Source organism: Sceloporus undulatus, chromosome 1, assembly GCF_019175285.1.
Source record: "Sceloporus undulatus isolate JIND9_A2432 ecotype Alabama chromosome 1, SceUnd_v1.1, whole genome shotgun sequence".
NCBI lineage: Eukaryota > Metazoa > Chordata > Lepidosauria > Squamata > Phrynosomatidae > Sceloporus > Sceloporus undulatus.
The window spans coordinates 369,104,246-369,124,005 of NC_056522.1; the positions used below are offsets into that span (position 1 = coordinate 369,104,246).

Below are 19,760 nucleotides of genomic sequence, written 5' to 3' on the forward strand. Positions count from 1 at the left end.
TCAGAGACCCTACATTGTAGTTATATATTATAACTCAGTCACCCTTAAACAGAGACAGAGACAAAAAATATTTTTGGTATCATTCATATGTATAGCTGCTCACTACAAAAAAGGTGAGCTGACCAAAGTTCTACTCCTAAAAAAAAATCATCTGTGGCCTCATTTAAAGGGACTGAAGCATATCACCCAAGCCACCCTGTTCCCTAACTTCCATTCCCTGCAAGGCAAGACATCATATTCCAATATGGATTAAATCCAGCAATGAAAGGATACGTGGGGTGCCTTCTGTCCTACACACCAAGTAGAGGCAGGCTGCTATGACATGGGTCATCTTCCTCCCACGGGTTAAGTGCTTGCTCACTGCCATCTTGAAGAAGTTGAAGGCAGTATCAAGGCAGTGCTGATTAAGCTGAAGCTGGTTTCCCAAATGATGAATCTGACGTTTTCCTTTAAAAACAAAGGAAATTATACATTACTTTCGAAGTGCACTTACATAATACATTCACGTCTGCACAGATGCTCCATACAAAATGAAAGACAGAGATCAGGTTCTTATTGCATCAAACCACACATGCAAAACAGAGAGAAGTGCAAACTGTTTGACAGTTAACTCCACTCACACAATGAGGCACCCAGAACCTCAATGTGCAAACAGAACTCACTGTTTTCAAACTACGACTACCATCTGAAAAATGCCCAAAAGTGGCGATACAACACTGCTAGGCCGGTAGGCTTTTCTCTTCACTGCTGTTCAATTGTACATCAGCCTTGCAGTGTAAAATTTCTTCTAGAGCAAGGATAGGTAATTGTGGCCCAGCTGTTTGTAGACTGTAAATCTCAGGATCCTCCCTACTGTCTCTGCTGAATGCTGGAAGGGCTGCTGGGAGTTGCAATCCATAAACATTTGAAAGGTCACATTTGCCCACTCATGTGGCAGAAGAGGGTCGTTTTAAAATGAGGTAGCTCCCAAGAGCAGAAACTAACAACTGAAGCAGCAGCAATATTTTCACCTGAAGAAACCTACAAATTGACTATTCGGAACACATGAACAATATCTCACTCCCCAGTGTATGAATGCATGCTTCAAAATCTCAAATACCACATTAACTTAGGAGCAAGCTACAAGTTTTGTTACAATGCTCCAAAAATCTGGCAAAGCACATTCTCTCTCATACACACACACAACATCTAACCACAAATGAGACAAAACCACAACTGAGGGAATCTGGCTTTACAAAAAGATGTGCTCTCTGAACTAGCCAGTGCTGAGGAAGCACTTCCTTCCTGTGGTGCTATTTGGAGAGAGAAGGGCTGGCAGATTATACAGATCAAGCTGTGGCATCAAGAAGATGGATGTACCTCCTTCCTTTGTTTAAAACCCTTTGGATAACTCAGCAGAGGATATGGTACAGCTGGCGATGCAGTTGTGGAAAGTGCAGCACAGGCACACGATGCTAATAAACACTTTGACTGCAAGAAACTGTGAACAGCACACAAGACCAAACTTGGAAAGAATGCAAACACTGGAATAGGATAAGGCAAGTATTGTATTTATTGACAAGCCAATGAGTAGTGCATAGATATTGTGTGCAAGACAAATGTTTATACCATGTGTTGTTACAGGAAACATACAAAACCCTGAAGTTTCACAAGGATATTAAAATACATTAATCATGTGAAGAAAGAAGTTTACCATGTGGGTCATTTTATTGTTTTATTATGATGACACCTGACTTGCAAAGCAAAAGAAAAATACTGGGACCATTATAAGCATCACTTTGTGTTTCGTGTGAAACCAACGCATCACTTTAACACTACAAGAAAAAGTGATGTCCAACATATACGTAATGAGCAATTACTGTGGCTAGTAAATATCACCCACCTTTTTTTACGCCAGCTCCCATAATCCACCAGCTAGCTATCATGATGGTTGGGAATCTGGAAGCAGACGTTCTCCCTCCAGTATGTTCTGTATGAAATGGGCCAATATAGCAAACTTTCTCCACCATTAACACCCAACATCACCATAGAATGTTTTATATTAACCAAACCTATGTACACTAGAACACAGGAAACCACCTGAGATATTGAACCACTCCACTGATCCATTTAGGCCAACAATTACTTCACTTTCAGAGGACAGCTGTCCATGTTTCAGGCAGGTGTTTTTCCAGCCTTGTGTGGATATTTAAGGGGTTGAATCTAGGACCATTTGCATGAAAGTCATATGCTCTACCACTAAGCTAAACCCCTTCCTAGCATCACATCTCAAATTAATTGATTTTCTTTCTATCCACTTTCTTCAGTCCAGCTCTCACCACCATGCATGATAAAAGAGAATATAATGGCTTGGACAATTCACACTTTAGTGTTTAGAGATATAGGATCTTGTCTAGTTCTTTCATGGCTGTCCTTCCCATTCTTCTTCTGATTTCTTGACTGAGGTCTGCATTATTATCCATTTTTGTTCCTAGGTATGCAAACTCTTTTACTAATTAGATTTCTTCATTACTGTATTTAGATTGAACTTATATAAATCTTCCATGGTCATTATTTTTGTTTTCTTTATGTTCAACAGTAAGCCTGCTTTGCAGTTTCTTCTTTAATTTTCCTTAGTAATTGTTACAAGTCTATGATGTTTTTTTCACTAGCAGTATGGTGTCATCTGCATATTTTAAGATTATTGATGTTTCTTCCTCCCATCTTCACTTCTCCTTCTTCTGAGTCTAAATCTGTTCTTTATATTTTTTTTGTCTGCATATAAGCTGAATATTCAGGGTGACATAATGCAGTCTTGTCTGACCCCTTCCCAGTATACAGTATATCTATAAGTTCACCATCCACAAGTAACCCATCCACAAGTTTTCCACTGCAGTCTATTACCACACTTGTCTGAAGAGACCCAACTATGGGCTTGCTTTGTTACTCTGGTTATCCTCTTGCAAGACAGCAAACCACACACGACCTCCACACAAGGTACCATTCATTCTTCCTGGTCTGTAGCTATATTCTGCACTCTATAGCCTTCTATATCATTATATTATTTTGTATCAAATATCAGCTCTTTACTTGGTGGTTGTAAGTGTGATGTAAAGCCAGAAGTTTCTAGCTTGCTGAGAGAGCTTCCAGGATGGAAGATTGTATGAGACAGAGAATATCTTGTTGCCCATTATAGCCAAAGCATACACTATGTTTCCAAGAAACACAATTATCCTGACTACAGATGGGAAAAGGTGACATATCCTGAGTACTATAAACTGCTGCTGGTTGCATTCATTAGAGCTTAGGGACAGATACTCCTCAACTCTTAATTGGTCAATATGTGATGTGTAGACTTTGTCTACAAGACTGTGCTTCACAAATTACTGTGATGAAACTTGGCTGACAGTTGCTTATAAATTCATGTAATTAATTTTACCACATAGCCCAAAAGGCAAGTTGTGTATTTCAAATGAGAATATAAATCTAGTACCAGAAACATGGGAAATTATTTGTGTACCTTTCTCTACAATGAATTGCCTTAATTAAAGCCAACCAAACTTTAATACAAACACCTGGGGCCCATTCATACTACACAATTATAGTTCTATTATTCCACTGCCATGGTTCCATTTTATGCAATCCTGAGGCCTGCGGGCTGGTGAAGAACTGGAACACTCTGGCTGAGGGTCCCTGCCCTCAACTGCAAATCCCAGGATTACATGGGATGGAACCATGACAGTAAAAGTAGAATAATGTAATACTATTATTTTGTAGTGTACATGAGCCCCTGGAGTCTCTCTCTGCATGCCTGACTACATGCACATCCTCTTCATAAGGGGTTTCAGGAAGATGTCACTGCTATCCTACATGATCAGTGTCCCAGGTGCTGCCAGTCTCCCAATACATTAATTACCAAATGCCAAATCTAGCACCATTTTTAATAATTAAATCAATTACTGTGGCCCCTTCCATTACGCAGAAATCCGTTCCAGACTCCCCTGGGCAAAGGGAATTGCACATACTGTATGCTTGAGCCCTATTGGAATGAATGGGGCTTGTGCATGCGGCAGCATGCACCATTATCCCTTCCAGGATGAGCAGAGATTTCTTCCGGCACGGTTTCAGCATATGCTGAAAGCTGCGTAAGGTGTGCCCACGTATAACGCAGGCACACTGTACTTGCATGCCAATACTGTACTGATTTCTAGCCTGGACAATAAACCAACTATTCAGAACAATCTGGGTCAAAATGAAGTTAAAATGTAACCTACAGGTTAATCCACAATTATATTTTTTTATTTACCAACAAAAGAGCATAGGGCACTCACCATTCGTTTTAATTCCTAAATCTCTTTAACAAAAATAATCTATATTCTCATCTAAACATACCATGAAAATGCACTTGTCCCTCCATATTCGCTAGGGTTAGGGGCACAAGACCCCCATCAATATGGAAAAACTGCAAATAACAAAAACATGCTGTTTTTACCTGAGAAGACACCTTTCTAGGAATCCCTAGGTCCTCCAGTGCAACTCTGTGGTCAACATCCAACAGACACTAGCCATAGAATTGCGCTGGAGGGACTACAAATGCCTAGTAGAGTATTCTCTCTAGGGATCTCTAGGTCTTTCAGTGCAACTTTTAGTTGAACTTGACCACAGAGTTGCTCTGGAGGACCCAGATATTCCTAGAGCGAACATATTAATCAAATCCGTGAATAATCAAATCGGCAAATGTCTAAGCTGCAAATATGGAGGGATGACTGTGGATTGTTCCTGCAAGACATTATGCAACTGTCCCTCTTAATGACAATGGCTTCAAATGTCATGAAACTGGGGGGCTCCCCCCCTGTACATCAGAGGACCAACCACATTTAGGAATTAACATGCAACCTGCACATAAGTAATATGAGCACACTCATGTGCTTTCCTACAAAGAACTTCCCAGCAGAAATATAGTTTAAGTACTCACAATGAAAATACATACTGTGATAGCTTTATGCACAAGCAGCAAGTGGAGGGGGACAAAATGGGGTAGCACCATTCAAGCTAATGGGGCTTGAATATTGACAGTTTTTATTTTTGCGGGGGGGGGGGGGTCTGTAATGGATCCCCTGTGAAAATGGAGGGACAACTGTAATTCCAATACAGAATACTCTCTAAACTAATTTTGTAATGCTTGGTAAAACCTTTATTTTTCTTATGTTTAGAGAAATGAAAAATGCCATTTTAGCACTTTATACTGAAACGTTGTTCTCTTTAGCCTAGCTCTATTTGGAATGTGATGTGTTTTTCCTGTATTTGGGGAGGTTTATATTGTGAGCTGTACTCAGGGCACAATTAGGCAAGTTACGAGAGCATATCAGACTCCAGGTTTGTTTGTTTTTCAATAGCCTAATACGATATACAAAATGCCCCCTGTATCCATAGGGGTTATGCTCCAAGACCACCATCAACTGCAGAATCGTGATATCACAGATAATAGAGAAGTCTATAATTTTTAATGAGACAAACCATTTTCAGCCCAAGCACACCAAAGAATCATACTGGGGGACCTAAAAATGCCTAGGGCAGTGATGGTAAACCTTTTAGAGACTAAGGTGCTTTCTGCACCGCCATTTGGGACGTCCGGAGGATGTCCCATTTTAAAAAAGGGGCGTCTCTTATAGATGCCCCTGGGCCTAGTACGGACTCCGTCCGTACAAGATGGCGCCGGCCCTTCTACATGGCCGGCGCCATCTTTGCGTATCGGACGCTGAGCGTCCGTACGCGTCGCGCCGCTTGTGACGTAGCGAGCGCGCCCCTGGCGCCTCGCTACGTCGCAGACGCGACGGAAAAAGAAGCTCCATTTTGGAGCTTCTTTTTCGGTCCGCACGGGAGTCGGGCCGTGTGAAGGCTCCGGCTCCCCCGCGGACCTACTGGCGGCGGCGGTCTGTACCCCGCCTAAGTGTCCAAACACAAAGGCATTCCCACACTGGGTATTACCTGGTGCTAGGAGGAACTTCTGGGGGCAGGGCCTCCCTAGAGACAGCTGAAGGCCTGGGAGAAGAAGAGGAACAGGTGCACGCCTGTTCCTCCTCTTCTCCCCGCTCTCCCAGGCCTTCACCTGCCTCCCCGGAGACAGCTAAAGGCACAAAAGGACAGGCAAGAGAAGGGACAGATGTGCACCTGTTCTTCTTCTTCCTCCCACACTCCTGTGCCTTTAGCTGTCTTACTTCTGCCCTCCCATCTCTCCATGTGCCCTTAGAAATGGCTTCACATGCCAGAGAGGGCCCACATGCCATAAATTCGTCACCACGGGCCTAGAGAGAACAAAATTGTTCAGATGTAAGTGAAACCACAGATACTGAATGGGGGGGGGGTCATACTGTAACAGTAACTGCTGTCCACTGATGACAAGTCCAGAGATATCCTGCATGGCAGGGGGTTGGACTGGATGGCCCTTGCGGTCTCTTCCAATTCTATGACTCTATGACTTAGTTCCCAAGGTGTAGTAATTCCTTCGGGGGGGGGGGATGCTGGCTTGCTCCCTATTAACTCTCCACCAAGAGCTGAAGATCGTTTTCATCTGACAAGCTGCTCAGGAAGACATTTATAATGACTATATTCCAATCTTTCCTCATCGCTCTGCTTTTCATTCAATTTTACTTTAATAATGTATTTTCTTTGCGATTTAACATTGCCCCAACTCCACACTGCAGAAATAATCCAGTTTGAGACCACTTTAACTACTCTGGCTCAGTACTAGAGTACTATGGTAATTAAGGTTTTTAACCCAAAAATAAAAAAATAGTTGGAGGCAACTGCTGTATATGGTCTCTATAGCGAGGTTCGCATATGCATATGGGGGGAAAGCTACGTGCTAGACATAGATACATGGCTTACAAAGACACTTGATGCCATAGAAATGGATACATTAGTGTTAACATTAACTGGAAAATCAGAAGAAAAGGTAGAAAAAGAATGGGAACCCCTGTTAAAATTTTATAAAGAAAAATGGAAGTAAATAGTTTAAAGATAAAATAAGGAAAATAAGGTGAAAGCTCTTCATAAATTTGTATATGCTGTATATGGTGTATAATAGATGGCATGTAAAGCAAGAAATGACACTTTAAAGTAATATAGGTAATACAAGACTTCATTTCAAAGGTTATTTTTATTTTAATCTTTTTTGTCAATTTAATGATCTAGATAATATGGTTATGGTACCCTGTACAAAGAATGAATGAAGACTAGTAGAGTGAAACTGAAAAAGAAAGACAGAATATACAGAATTCATTAGAACAACCAATCAAGGTACAAGACACAAACAATCAATGGGAAGTTTTTAAACGTTTAGTTTCTGTATTTTGTAAATTGATTGGAATGACTGTATTATTAATTATATAAGTTATTCAATGAGCACAAGGAACATGTAAATGAGTTGAACAATGTTTTTAATTGAAAAAATAAAGTTAAAGTTTATTTTGCTATCTTGAGTCTCGATTTTGAGAGAACGGCAAAGTAAAAATCAAATAAATAATTTTAACTAAGGCTTAAAGGATATCAATGAGTGAAAGGTCTAAAGATTCACAGGTTAAATAATTTCTGAAACATAAGAGTCCTGCTGCATCCTGTGGCCTCTTCAAACACTATGATTCTATTAGTTAAGATCTTCTGTGCTGCGCTGGCTGATGGCATATCTAGAAGTCACCAGGTTACTAACAAGAACCTTATTTCCAAAATACAGTCGGCCCTCCACATTCACAGGGGTTAGGAGAACAAGACCACTGCGAATGAGAAAAAACAGCAAATAAATAAATAACCCCCCACCCCGCAACAGCCATTTCTGGGGTAAGAGGGGCTTGGGGAATGGAGCACTCCCTTCCTCTGGCCCCTCCCACCCTGGCAAGACTTTGGAGACATGTCTCTCAAGCTTTTCCAGGGTGGGATGAGCTCGGGGTTAACATTCACGAATAACCAAAACCACAAATGTCAAACCCGTGAATGTGGAGGGGCAACTGTACTGGCCCTAAAGTAAACAAAATGGCAGCTACTGAGAGTCATGGTGGAATCATAAGCCCCCCTTCCAAGATCTTTATGTTCTACATGGGGCTACTCTTGTGCCAAGTTCAGAGGCTCAAATTAGTTCAAAATATGGAGGCCAGACTGGTTGCTGGAAAATCCAGGTTCGACCATATAACACCTGTTTTAAAAACTTTACACTTGCTGCCAATTAGCTTCTGGGCGCAGTGCAAGCTATTGGTTATTACCTTTAAAGCCCTACATGGCTTGGGTCCAGTTTACTTGCAGGAACACCTCTTTCCATACACTCCACCTGGCACAATCAGATCCTCTGGGAGGAATTTATTGCAGCCACACACATACACAAAAAGATTGGCTGCTACTTCTCAGAGGACTTTCTACTCTGCCGCTTCAAAATTGCGGAATAGCCTACCGGAAAAGTAGGTTTTTCTTTGCGGTTTTGATTAATATGTTCTCTCTGGGGATCTCTAGGTCCTCCAGCACACCTCTGTCACACGTTGACTGTAGAATTGTGCTGGAGAACGTAAGTTCCAAGAGAAAACACTTTTCTAGGCATTTATAGGCCCTCCAGCATGATTCTTTGATCAACTTCTAGAAGATGTTGACCGTAGAGATGCTGTGGAGGACCTGAAGATTCCTCGAGAGGGGTTCTCTCAGGTAAAAAGAATGATTTTTTTTTTCATTTCCGGCTCTTCCACATTCACAGGGGTACTTCACCCCTAATCCCATGTAGTCTCCCAATTTTTGTGTGACGAGAATCTGACTCTAGAGAGATACTGTAGGTGGGACCACTGTTCATATGACTCATGTTTCCTTACACTGTAAATGATTTTATGCAACACACAACCAGTGCCACAGCTCTGTAGCTTGCACTAATAAGGACCTGAATGATTTAATTGTGAAACTTCTTCCCACTCCTCACTTATTCTGGCTCATGAAAGAAGCACATAAGTTTCATGAGTACTGTGCAGCTTCTCAAGGAAGTCAACCAATTTGACTATAATTAGCCCACTGCTTTGTTGTATTCTGTACTCCTTAATCTTCTTTTAAAGAGCAGCCCCATCATGTCTTGTTCTTCTCTTTGTTCCAACACAAAAGATTCTTGAAGCAGGAAATGTTATGAGAAATTGAACATTCTTCATCAAAAAATGTGTTCAACTCCAAAAGAAGAACATGTACCTCTGAACAAAAGAATCATTTCAATAACCTCGAACCCATCCCAAGACAGCAACCCCTCTTCAGAAGTGTCAGTCTTCCAATGTCTGAAAGCATTTACATCTAAAGACTCAAATATATGGCACGCACAAATACATCAGCAGTTGTTGTTTCCAGGCAAAACAGGTTCAAAAGGTGGCAATTTGCACTGGAGAAATGAAAGAAAGGAGAGCAAGAAACAATGATCAAGCCACCATCTTGCCTACCTTTTTTTTCCTACTGTGGGACACCTTTAACCTCTTTTCCCTCAGCACAGAGTTTCAAAAATAGTGACAGCTTGCAGAGGACCCCTGGCCCAAACCTAAAGAGAAGCCAGCAGAGTATCCATGTAATTCAACTACAAGGTAGGAGATGGGTGTGGACTACTCAAGGAATGATTAAAAGTTGTTCAGGTTGAAAATGTGTTTAAGGCATTGATATGTAAACCCAAACCATCATGTATTAGGCTACAAGAAATCCATTTTCTGGGTTGTTATGGTGAAGACTCTCCTCTGCTCTGATAACTGGATAAGCAATACACAAGGTTTTTCAACTCTGCTACTATGAACTGTTGTAATGATCAGATCAAATTTCCATGATGTGTTTCTGTATGTGCGCTTCCAAGTCACCTGTTGACTTATGACTCCATGAATTTCATAGGGCTTTCTTATGCAAGGAATACTGAGTGATGGTTTTGCCAGTTCTTTTCTCTGAAATATAGTGTATAGCACATGGTATTCACTGGCAATCTCTCATCCAAGAACTAACTAGGATTAACCCTGCTTAGCTTCAAAGATCAGCAAGGATCTGTTGCCTTTAGGCCTTTTCACAAGATATGGCACTGCAGAAAACCTGGCCTTACCTCTCACCCACCATATGCTCAGCCAGGTTACATTCTCTTCACTCTGCTGTAATCATGAGGAGGAGATGGGAAACTTTTACTGGGGTAGGGTGGGGTGGGGGTGAAATTACACTTTTCATGTCTTCCTAGTTCATCTCCATTTCAATTGCAATCTCTTTGTGTAAGGCCCAGTGTGGTGGTGTGGTGTAGCATTGAACTAGGATGCTGAAAGACCAAGATCCAAATCCCCACTCAGCCATGGAAACCCACTGGGCAAGTCACACTCTCTCAATCTCAGTGGGAAGCAAAGGCAAATCCCTCACCAAACCAATCCTGCAAAACAAAACAAAAAAACCCAGAAATGACTTGAAGACAAACAACAACAGCAACAACATATATTTATGTATTTTTCTTCCCCTTTGCTCCAGCACAGAAGATCCCCAAGGCTGGGAATGTCTGGATAAATGGAATTGTTCAAAGTATAAATCTAATGATTCCAAATCCTAAGAAACTGGGGTGAATTTTAACTATGGCTATCAGAAACAAAAGAAAGTGACTAGTTTTTACTAGCCGTTCTTAAAATATACCACAGCTTAGAGTGCAGATAACAAATAAAGCCACGGTTAAAACAGAAGCAGATATGTTTGAACTCCTCCTGGAAGGAAAGGTGGAGCATATGAGGCTTGAGAGAGGTTTGCTCATTCTCACAAAACTAACATTTTGCATCCCGCCAGAATACAACTATCAAATCTGGAATATCTTCTTCAGTTATCTTATCTATTCTAATCCACTGGATCAATCAAGGATTTCAGGAACAAACAAGACTGGAGAAATGAGGGGTGAAGCTCACTCCTCCCTTTGAGATTCAGATTCATCCTCCTTCAGAGCAAAGGTCTGAAACCCTTTCAAGTCTCTGATAAATGCTAGATCACAATGTGCCTTTCCTAACTGCAAAGGACTAAGTACAAATAAAGAATAAAAAAGGAAGGAGATGAGAAAAGAAGTGAGAAGGGAGGAAATGAATCATATAGGCTTGATACTCTCCTTTTTGATGAGGTTTCTGCTTCAGACTAGCAGATTAAATGGCACAAGTTCTTTGTAAGATCTTTTTGCACTAATTAAATGAGAAAAAGTTGCATTTCAGCTGGAAGAAGGAAAGTCTTGTAAAACAAATAGTTTATGAACTGAATCTATGCATATCTGCTCAGAAGTTTTATAGAGAGAGGGGAGAGGGAAGAAGGGAGGATTTAGTGAAGCTTACTCACAAGAAGTCTTAAAATCAAATGATGTATTTGGAAACAGTTGGAAGTTCTACAGTGTTCTGTAAATGGAACAAGCAGATTTCTCTATCCATCACAGCCGCCCACATTTGAGCACAGAATATTATTCAGTTTGTTTGCATAAACGTTTGGGGACTTGTGGAAGGTTAAGCTCAAGCAAATTGAATAAAGAAGCTATGTATCTTGCCAGATTTTAGATTTTTCACCGGGCATTATGAAAAAAAATATGTATCTGCTTTTAATAATAAATAATAATAATAAATTTTATTTATATTTCTCACCTCTCCCTGCGGATCGAGGTGGGATTACATCAATAAAAATGATACGATACATATATAAAAGTAATAAAAAGAAATATAAACAATAGCATATTAATATTACTGTTAATTCCATAAAATAGCTAGGTCAGTGCCTGGATATCTAAAAACATACAGTCATACTTGGAAGTGGAGTCTTTTATCTCCCAAATCCTATAAAAGGTCAGGTGGGTAGGCTCACCAGAAGAGATCCGTCTTAAGTGCCTTCTTAAAGATATCTAAGGTGGTAATAAGACGGATCTCCTCCGGTAAGCTGTTTCACAATTTGGGGGCTGCGGCGGTAAACAATCTAAGGGAAGTTGTTGTTAACCTGGTTTTGTGGTGTTCCAATGAATTCTTCCCTGATGTTCTGAGAGTGCGGAGCGGATTGTGTAGGGAGAAGCGTTCCTTCAAGTAACTTGGGCCCAAGCCATGTGGGGCCCATACCATAATTCTGTAGAATTATTGTCACAGATGCTGGGGGGGGGGGGGGGTGAATCATCATTCTGAGGGTCCTAAATAAAGGTTCTTTCATGTCACAAATCTAGTTTCATCAGGAATTCTGATCGTTCTAAACCAACTCCAATATACTTTTCTGAAATCCAGAGATACAGAGTTTTTCTGATTCACTTTGGAAAAATTGCAGCTGAGAATCAACCGTCGTTATTGTTGTTGTTGTGTTCCTTCCAGTTGACTCCAACATAGTGATCCCATCACAGAGATCTGTTCAGAAGGGATTTGTCACTGCCTTCTTCTGAGAAAGTAGAACTTACCCAAATTCACCCAGTGGGTTTGCATGGCTCAATGAGGATTCAAACTATGGTCTCCCAGAGTCTTTGTGAAAACATCTGTCATTTAAAACATTATACTGGGTTATTCCCAACTAGAATAAACCAAGTCCATCACTTACTGACTGAGGAATCAACCCACAGCTAAACCCCATTCATTCAGTGATTCTAACTCTAGTCAGGAAAAGTATGAGGATTTAGGTCTTAGTCTTTAAGATACCATGCAACTTATTATTGAGAACTAGTACTATTCTGAAAACATTTGCTTAGACAGAAAAGTAAAATAATATTGGCCAAATTCCACACTTTCTACTTATTAAGAAGCAATGTAAATGCTGGTTAATATTTTTGGAATTATATAGAACACATATTTATGTGGGAGGAAGAACAGCCTTCAAAATTTTGACAAGAGAGAAATCCACCAAAAGTTATAGAACAACATAAAAGCTTTTTTTTTTTAAAGAAGAAGAAGAAAGCCTATATGTACTTTGTGGGCCTGCAGGGGTAGATATTTAAAGAAGGAGCATACAGCATCTGTGCTTTGTTTTTAGAAAGCTCTCTCAAAGAATAAAAAACAGATTTTGTTCCCTAGTCATTTTCTCCTGTATATTCACAACACAAGCTCAAGAGAAAAGGCTTGCATTAGACAGCACCAAGTTCAACTGGAACTTGAATCAACCCATCTCTGGAACTATCAACAAACAGAATGTTTCTACAAATCTTCTCACTTGTGTGAACTCAAGCCAAAGGAACAGAAAACAAAACACTTTCTTTCCCTCTAAATGGGAAAGGTGCATGTGGTGCGGCTGTGATCTCTTTCTCCATTTCTCACATATGTTCATATATCTTGAAACAGTTCATTCCAGCTAGGAATTACAAGAATCCTTCCAGGAATATGTTGGTGAAATGTGTTATTTTCTTTTGTAGTCTGCCAACATAATGAAACAGGGAAAGTTCAACTGACATGGGAGACAACACTACAACTAGTCCCCTCCCCCAAAAAGTTTACAATGGTCTCTTCTTCAAAAACACAGTTGAAACCACTGGCAAAATAATGGTCATGTCCATAAAACAAGTTGAAGGGAGAAATTGCAATGTTCTTCTCCCCACAAGAACACATACAACTTCACCCCTACACAGTGGTTAACAAAAGGCACCCTCCTTCTCCTTCTGTGTCATGTCTTTTTAGATTGTAAGCTCGAGGGCAGGGAACCATCTAACTAAAAAGATTGCATGTACAGCGCTGTGTAAATTTACAGCGCTTCATAAATAAAGGTTAATAATAAAGAACTACAATGTAGTTGTTAGTGAAAGCAGTCTACATGATAGTGCACTTTTGACATTAGCAGCAACCAGTCATAGGCACCTTGTCTTTGAGTGATCTATTGCATTTATCTTGCCTTTCTCTTTAACATTTTTCATGCATTTGTTATGTGATGTTTTCTGCTAGTAATATCCTAGTAGCTCTTCCAAAATGGGAGCTATTGTACACAAATGAAGCTCCCCTACCACCAAGGGTACACTTCATACACATTGCTGTTCATCTTATAGCAGCTCAGCAGAACAATCTCACCCCAAAATAAGCACACACTCATTTAGGGAAGGTTTTAGCTTAGTGATAAAATGAAAACTAGGCTATGGAATACTCTTAAAGACATGGGAATACTACCACATCTGATAACCCTGATGAGGAATCTGTACATAGAACAAAATATGGAGAAACAGAATGGTTCCCAATTGGCAAAGGGGTCAGGCAAAGGGGTCATCCTTTCACCCTATCTGTTCAACTTGTAGACAGAAAATATCATACAAAGAGCAGATTTGGATACAGAAGAAGGAAGAGTGAAGCTAGGAGGAAGGAACATCAATAATCTAAGATATGCAGATGACACCATATTACTACCAGAAAACATCACAGACCTTGAACAACTACTAAGACCAAGGAAGAAAGTGCAAAGGCAGATTTACTGCTGAACATAAAGAAAACAAAAATAATAGCCATGGAGGGCCTACACAAAATCAACCTAGATGATGTATCTTACATCAAACATTGATCAGAATGGGGACTGCAGTTGAGAAATCAGAAGACTAGGAATGGGTAGGGCAGCTATGAAAGAACTAGAAACGATCCTAAAGAGTAAAGATATACAACTGAGCATGAAAGTCAGAACTGTATAAGCCACCGTATTCCCCATTACTGTGTATGGATGCAAGAGCAGGACAGTGGGGAAAGCAGATAAGAAGAAAATCAATTCATTTGAAATGTGATGCTGGAGAAAAGTGCTGAGGATACCATGGATGGCCCAAAAGACAAACAAATGGGTCCTAAAACAGATCAAGCTGGAAATCTCCCTGGAGGTCAAGATGAGTAAGCGGACACTGCCGCATATTGGCCATATCATGAGAAGGCACACCTCATTGGGTGGGAGGCTAGAAAAGGTGGAGGAAAGTAGAAAAGGAGGAAGACCACACACCAGATGGATAGACTCAATTAAGGAGGTCACAAGTATGAATTTACAGGACCTAACCAGACCAGTGGAGGACAGGGGGGCTTGAAGATTTCTCATCCACAGGGTTGCCATGAGTCAACATTGATGCGAAGTCAATTAACAACAATAACAAATGCATTAAAAATGTCCCAGTTTCAAGCTTTGATATTTTAGAGTAACTCTGGAAAGATTCTGGACAGAACTTAGAAACATTACTTTTGGGGGCTTCAGATTTTTACCATCAGCATTCTGGCTAGGGGATTCTGGTAGCTTTAGACCAAAAAATTAACTTTCTCAAGCTGTGCCGCAGAACTAAGGCCCGTTACAGACCACCTAAAAGCGGCGGTCTGCCACCGCCGCCGGTTGCTGCATCCAGGAACCGCAGCGGCCAAACGGCACGGTTCCCGGACACAGCAAGAAAGAAGCGCCGAAATGGCGCTTCTTTCTGCACCCCGGAAGTGGTGCCGCGAGGCGCTAGTTGTGCACTCGCAGTGTCACTTACGCCGCGCAACATCCAGACGCTACGTGTCTGTGACGTCAAAATGGCGCCCCCTGTTTGGACGGGCGCTGCCATTTTGTACGGACTTGGTCCGTACTAGGGTTGAGGGGCGTCCAGAAGGGACGCCCCTTCTCAACCCTAATACGCCCCTTCCTAACCCTAGCACACCCCTTTTGCACATCTTAAGCGCCTAAGATAACTAAATTGAGGCTGTCGTACTTTAATATGCATCATGAGATACTGTCACTCACCTGAAAATGCTAGGTAAAGTGGAAGGCAGTACAAAAAGAGGGAGGTGGAATGATTTAATCAAGGAAGCCATTGTGGCCTTGAGTTTGCAAGAACTGAGCAGAGCAGTTGAAGACTGGGGATGTTGGAGGTCTTTCATTCATAGAGTCACCCTACGTCAGATTGACAGAAGTTAACAAGGAGAAGCTGAAAAGATAGTGCCAGTGAATGTAGCCGACAGTGGATTAACAGGCCCAGTGGTCTGATACAGCTCAAGGCAGCTTTCCACATCTTTCTATTCAGTCATGGACCTTTAAATTCATTTTAGCAGTGCAATAGTAAAGTTCAAGAAGCAGCAAAAACAAGGTACACTTAAGAAAACTGCATATATATTTTTTGTGGGTTTTTCGGGCTATGCTTCTAGTTCTTACATGGGGCATCCTAATTTGGTATCCTTAGAAATTATATATAGCATTGCAAGGAAGTTACTTTCAGATTTCAACGGTAAGCTCAGAGATAGCCAAGGAGTAATGAGGGGAGAATGTTCAGAAATTTAAAAATGGGAGAGGATGGTTCAGAATCTCGTTCCCCGGGGAGATTCAACAGATGGCTACTCTGTTATCATTTAAACTTCAGGTTGAAAACATTTTTATTATCAGAGGAATTTTTGTGAAATGAACTGTAAAGAATGAAGAAAATGGTATTTTAAAAACTGAAAATGATTTTTTATCCCGTCCAGCTGCTAAAATTATTTCATACTGGATCACTCTTAATTCATTTAAGAGTTTTACACTGATCACTGTATACACAATAGCCTTATTGATTTAATATTATTGCTTCTCTTTACTGAAACTGTTGCCTTAATTACTACTACTACTATTATTATTATTATTATTATTATTATTATTATTTTGTAACTCATTTTGGGAGATTTTATATTTTTCTGTATAAGGTATAAATGATTCAAAATGTTATACAAAATAACAAACAAGACAAACATTTCCCGAGAGAGAAAGAGAAATTGTTCAGGGGCTGGTAGTGTCTTCAGCTCCAAAGCCCTTCCATGGACATCTATGCCCTTTTCTTCCCAAGTTTCATATGTTCTTCCACTCTCAAAATGGAGGCCTTTTGTAGATGCCACCAGCAGCATTACTTCTCAGTCAAGAATCAGGAAACCCCCTTCACCTCTGGCCATAAGCAAAAGAGATTCTTGATCATCCAAAAACCATTTTGGATGAACACTCAGGAAACTGTAGAAGATTAGCAGTCCTGCCTTTAAGTTATCCTTTGATATCATAGATGCCATAAGCTAAATACTGATTTTATTAACCCTGTTAAACATCTAGACCTGTCATGGTAAATGTGCAAGCAAATATGATGCCTGGTGCCCTCTGCCAACTTTCATCTCTCTCTAGAAATTCCTTTAAAAAAACAGAAGAGCAGAAGGAAACAAGCAGATACTGTACTTAAATGTATTAATTTAAATAACGTACTCTGGTCTACTACGGGCATAGTATAAACTCTCACAGCTAATTCCTTTTGGTCATCCTATCCACAGTAAACCCTATTTAACTGCTGAACTGTGAGTCAACACTTATATAAAGCCCACTATTCAACAAGTCTGCTCTAGGAAACATTCAAAGATAGATACATACAGCAAATCCAGTAACATAAAAAAAAAACAACACCAAACAGTGACACCTTTATTGGATCAACCAAAATGCACAATATATATGTTGCAAGCTTCCAAGGCTCCACTGGCTTCTTCATCAGGCAAGGACCTACTTTTCTAACCTGGGAGCACCCAAACGAAGTATTTCTGAGGTGCTCCAGGCTAGAGCTTTTGGAAATGACATCTGCAGCACTCTCCCAATTGCAAGGAGCCTCTCAGACAAGCAGATACAACAGAATACCAAGGGGTCTGTCTAGCTGCCTGTTTTTAACATGCCCTATGACCAGGAGAGCCTTACAGGTGTCCTTTCTCAGCACCATGATCTGCAGCACCTCTGAAACCCTTTGGCGGGGGAGCTTCTAGGCTAAAAAATAGGCTTTGGGGTAATGGCATCATCAGATGTAACTATCATAACAGAATCCCATCATCATAATTACGTCTGACCGTGAAAAAGCACCGCCAGCATTTTTACTTCCTAGGCTTTTAATTCGAAGGTTTAATGAGATTTCCTCATTTAAGTTTTAGTCGATCTATCAACTAAGATTTCCTTAATTAGGCAACAGTTCTAGACATAAATAAATAAAAATGAATTTGTCTGTCATTGTCTGTTAGCATTATCCTGGTGAATAATTGCATATCCATACCTAGAAACATACTGGATTGCCAGCTATTCAGGTCAGCCTTGTAAATAAACTCGCATGTGTAACCTGCCTGCCTGAAATAAGGTTTCTGAACTGCTGGGGACTGGCAAAGGAGGGGTGGACAAACTCCATCCCTCTTCTGCCAGCTCATTTAGTTTCCATGCTGGGAGTGTGGGCCTCCTCTCCCATTCCATCACACACCTAACTAGAATTGCATGCATTCATCTTCAGCAATTCCTTGTCACCTCTGGCTACCAAGACTAGTGCTTCAATACAATGTTGATTTATGCATATACATCCTATGACCTCACTGTGCTATTCAGCATACAAAAGCCACACAAGACAATAACCTTTTCATTAGCCATGCCTTGAAGTGATGAGTGGAATTCAGAAGCTTTTTCTATCCTAACAGATGCTCTACTAACTAGTTGCCAAAAAAACAGCAACAATAGGGACATAGAGAGTTAACATTTTTTACACATGACAGCAGTTTAAGAGCACGTGCAACACCCAGCTCCCTCCAGGAGATCTAATGCTGTTAACTGTGTTTTTTAAATACAGTTTCAACCAAACCCCATTTACCACTAAATTTGCCAACACAGAGGCTGCACATCTAATTCTCCATAGGGAAAAAAGCTTTCACTTTAATGGGCCTTTTAAAAAAAAATTCTTTATGACTCTTAGCTTTGCCTTCATGCATAATACAAGGAATGAGCACTATCCACCGTTGCAGCTGCGATGACGACAGCGGCAACATTAACCGTGCCTTTTATCCTCATATAACAATTAGCCTAGCGACATATGGCAATGAGGTTCCTCACTTTGAACAACAGGCCCCACACTTCAGATCCAAGAAGAATAAGCATGAGATGATAAACAGTCTCTTTTTTTCCAACACCTCTCTAAAGAGCACACTGTGTTTTTCAAAACCTAGTTTAATTATCCCATTACATTCCAAGGTCTTCTCAGTCCAACTGCACCCACATCACCAGTGAACAGCTTTGGATTGTACCTTTGGCTTAACAAGAGTAGGTAATACTCCAGAGGGCAAGATCAAAACTCAGAATGACTGTAACAGGTTAGAAAGCTGGACCAAAACTAACAAAATGCATTTCACCAGGGAGAAATGCAAGGTACTTCACGTAGGCAGAAAAAAACAAAATGTAGATATAGGACAGGAGACACCTGGTTTAACAACAGTACATCTGAAAGGGATCTAAGAGTCCTAGAAGGCATAATGGGATCACCCACAATATTAGGTGGGCCTTCACTACTACTACTACTATTATTATTATTATTATTATTATTATTATTATTATTATTATTATTATTATTATCCTTTATTTATAAAGTGCTGTAAATTTGCACAGCGCTGTACATACAATCTTTTTAATTGGACGATTCCCTGCCCTAAGACTTACAATCTAAAAAGATACGACACAAAAGGAGAAGGGAGTGGTCGTGGGGAAGGGGATGAGGGCCAGCAGTTCTTCTCATCCTCTGAGGCCTGGATCAGGGGAGATGGACTGGAGGAAGGACATAGAAATACAGGAAATGATTCAATAAAACAGGCAACAAAGGAACATCAAATAGCAAGTGGCAATTATGCAATGCCTGGGAATGCTTCTCTGAACAGGATGGTCTTTAACTCCATTTTGAAGCTGGTTAAAGAAGTGATGGCTCTTGTTTGCGGGGGAAGAAGGTTCCACGAGTGAGGGGCAGTGAGTGAAAAGGGGCGAATTCGAGATGGGACAGAGGAAATCCTGGGCTGAGACAGCAGACCTTGACTACCAGAACGGAGGGCCTGAGTGGAAAGGTGAGGAGA

The 19,760-nt window shown here is 40.7% G+C and overlaps 1 protein-coding gene across 1 annotated transcript in view; it reads right to left on the reverse strand.

Moving 5' to 3' along the window:
• Window positions 1–19,760, reverse strand: part of BRF1 (BRF1 RNA polymerase III transcription initiation factor subunit) — a 359,625-nt gene that overhangs the window by 312,549 nt on the left and 27,316 nt on the right. Inside the window, 1 exon segment of the mRNA XM_042446801.1 lies at window positions 274–447. Coding sequence (XP_042302735.1) covers window positions 274–447 — 174 coding nt within the window.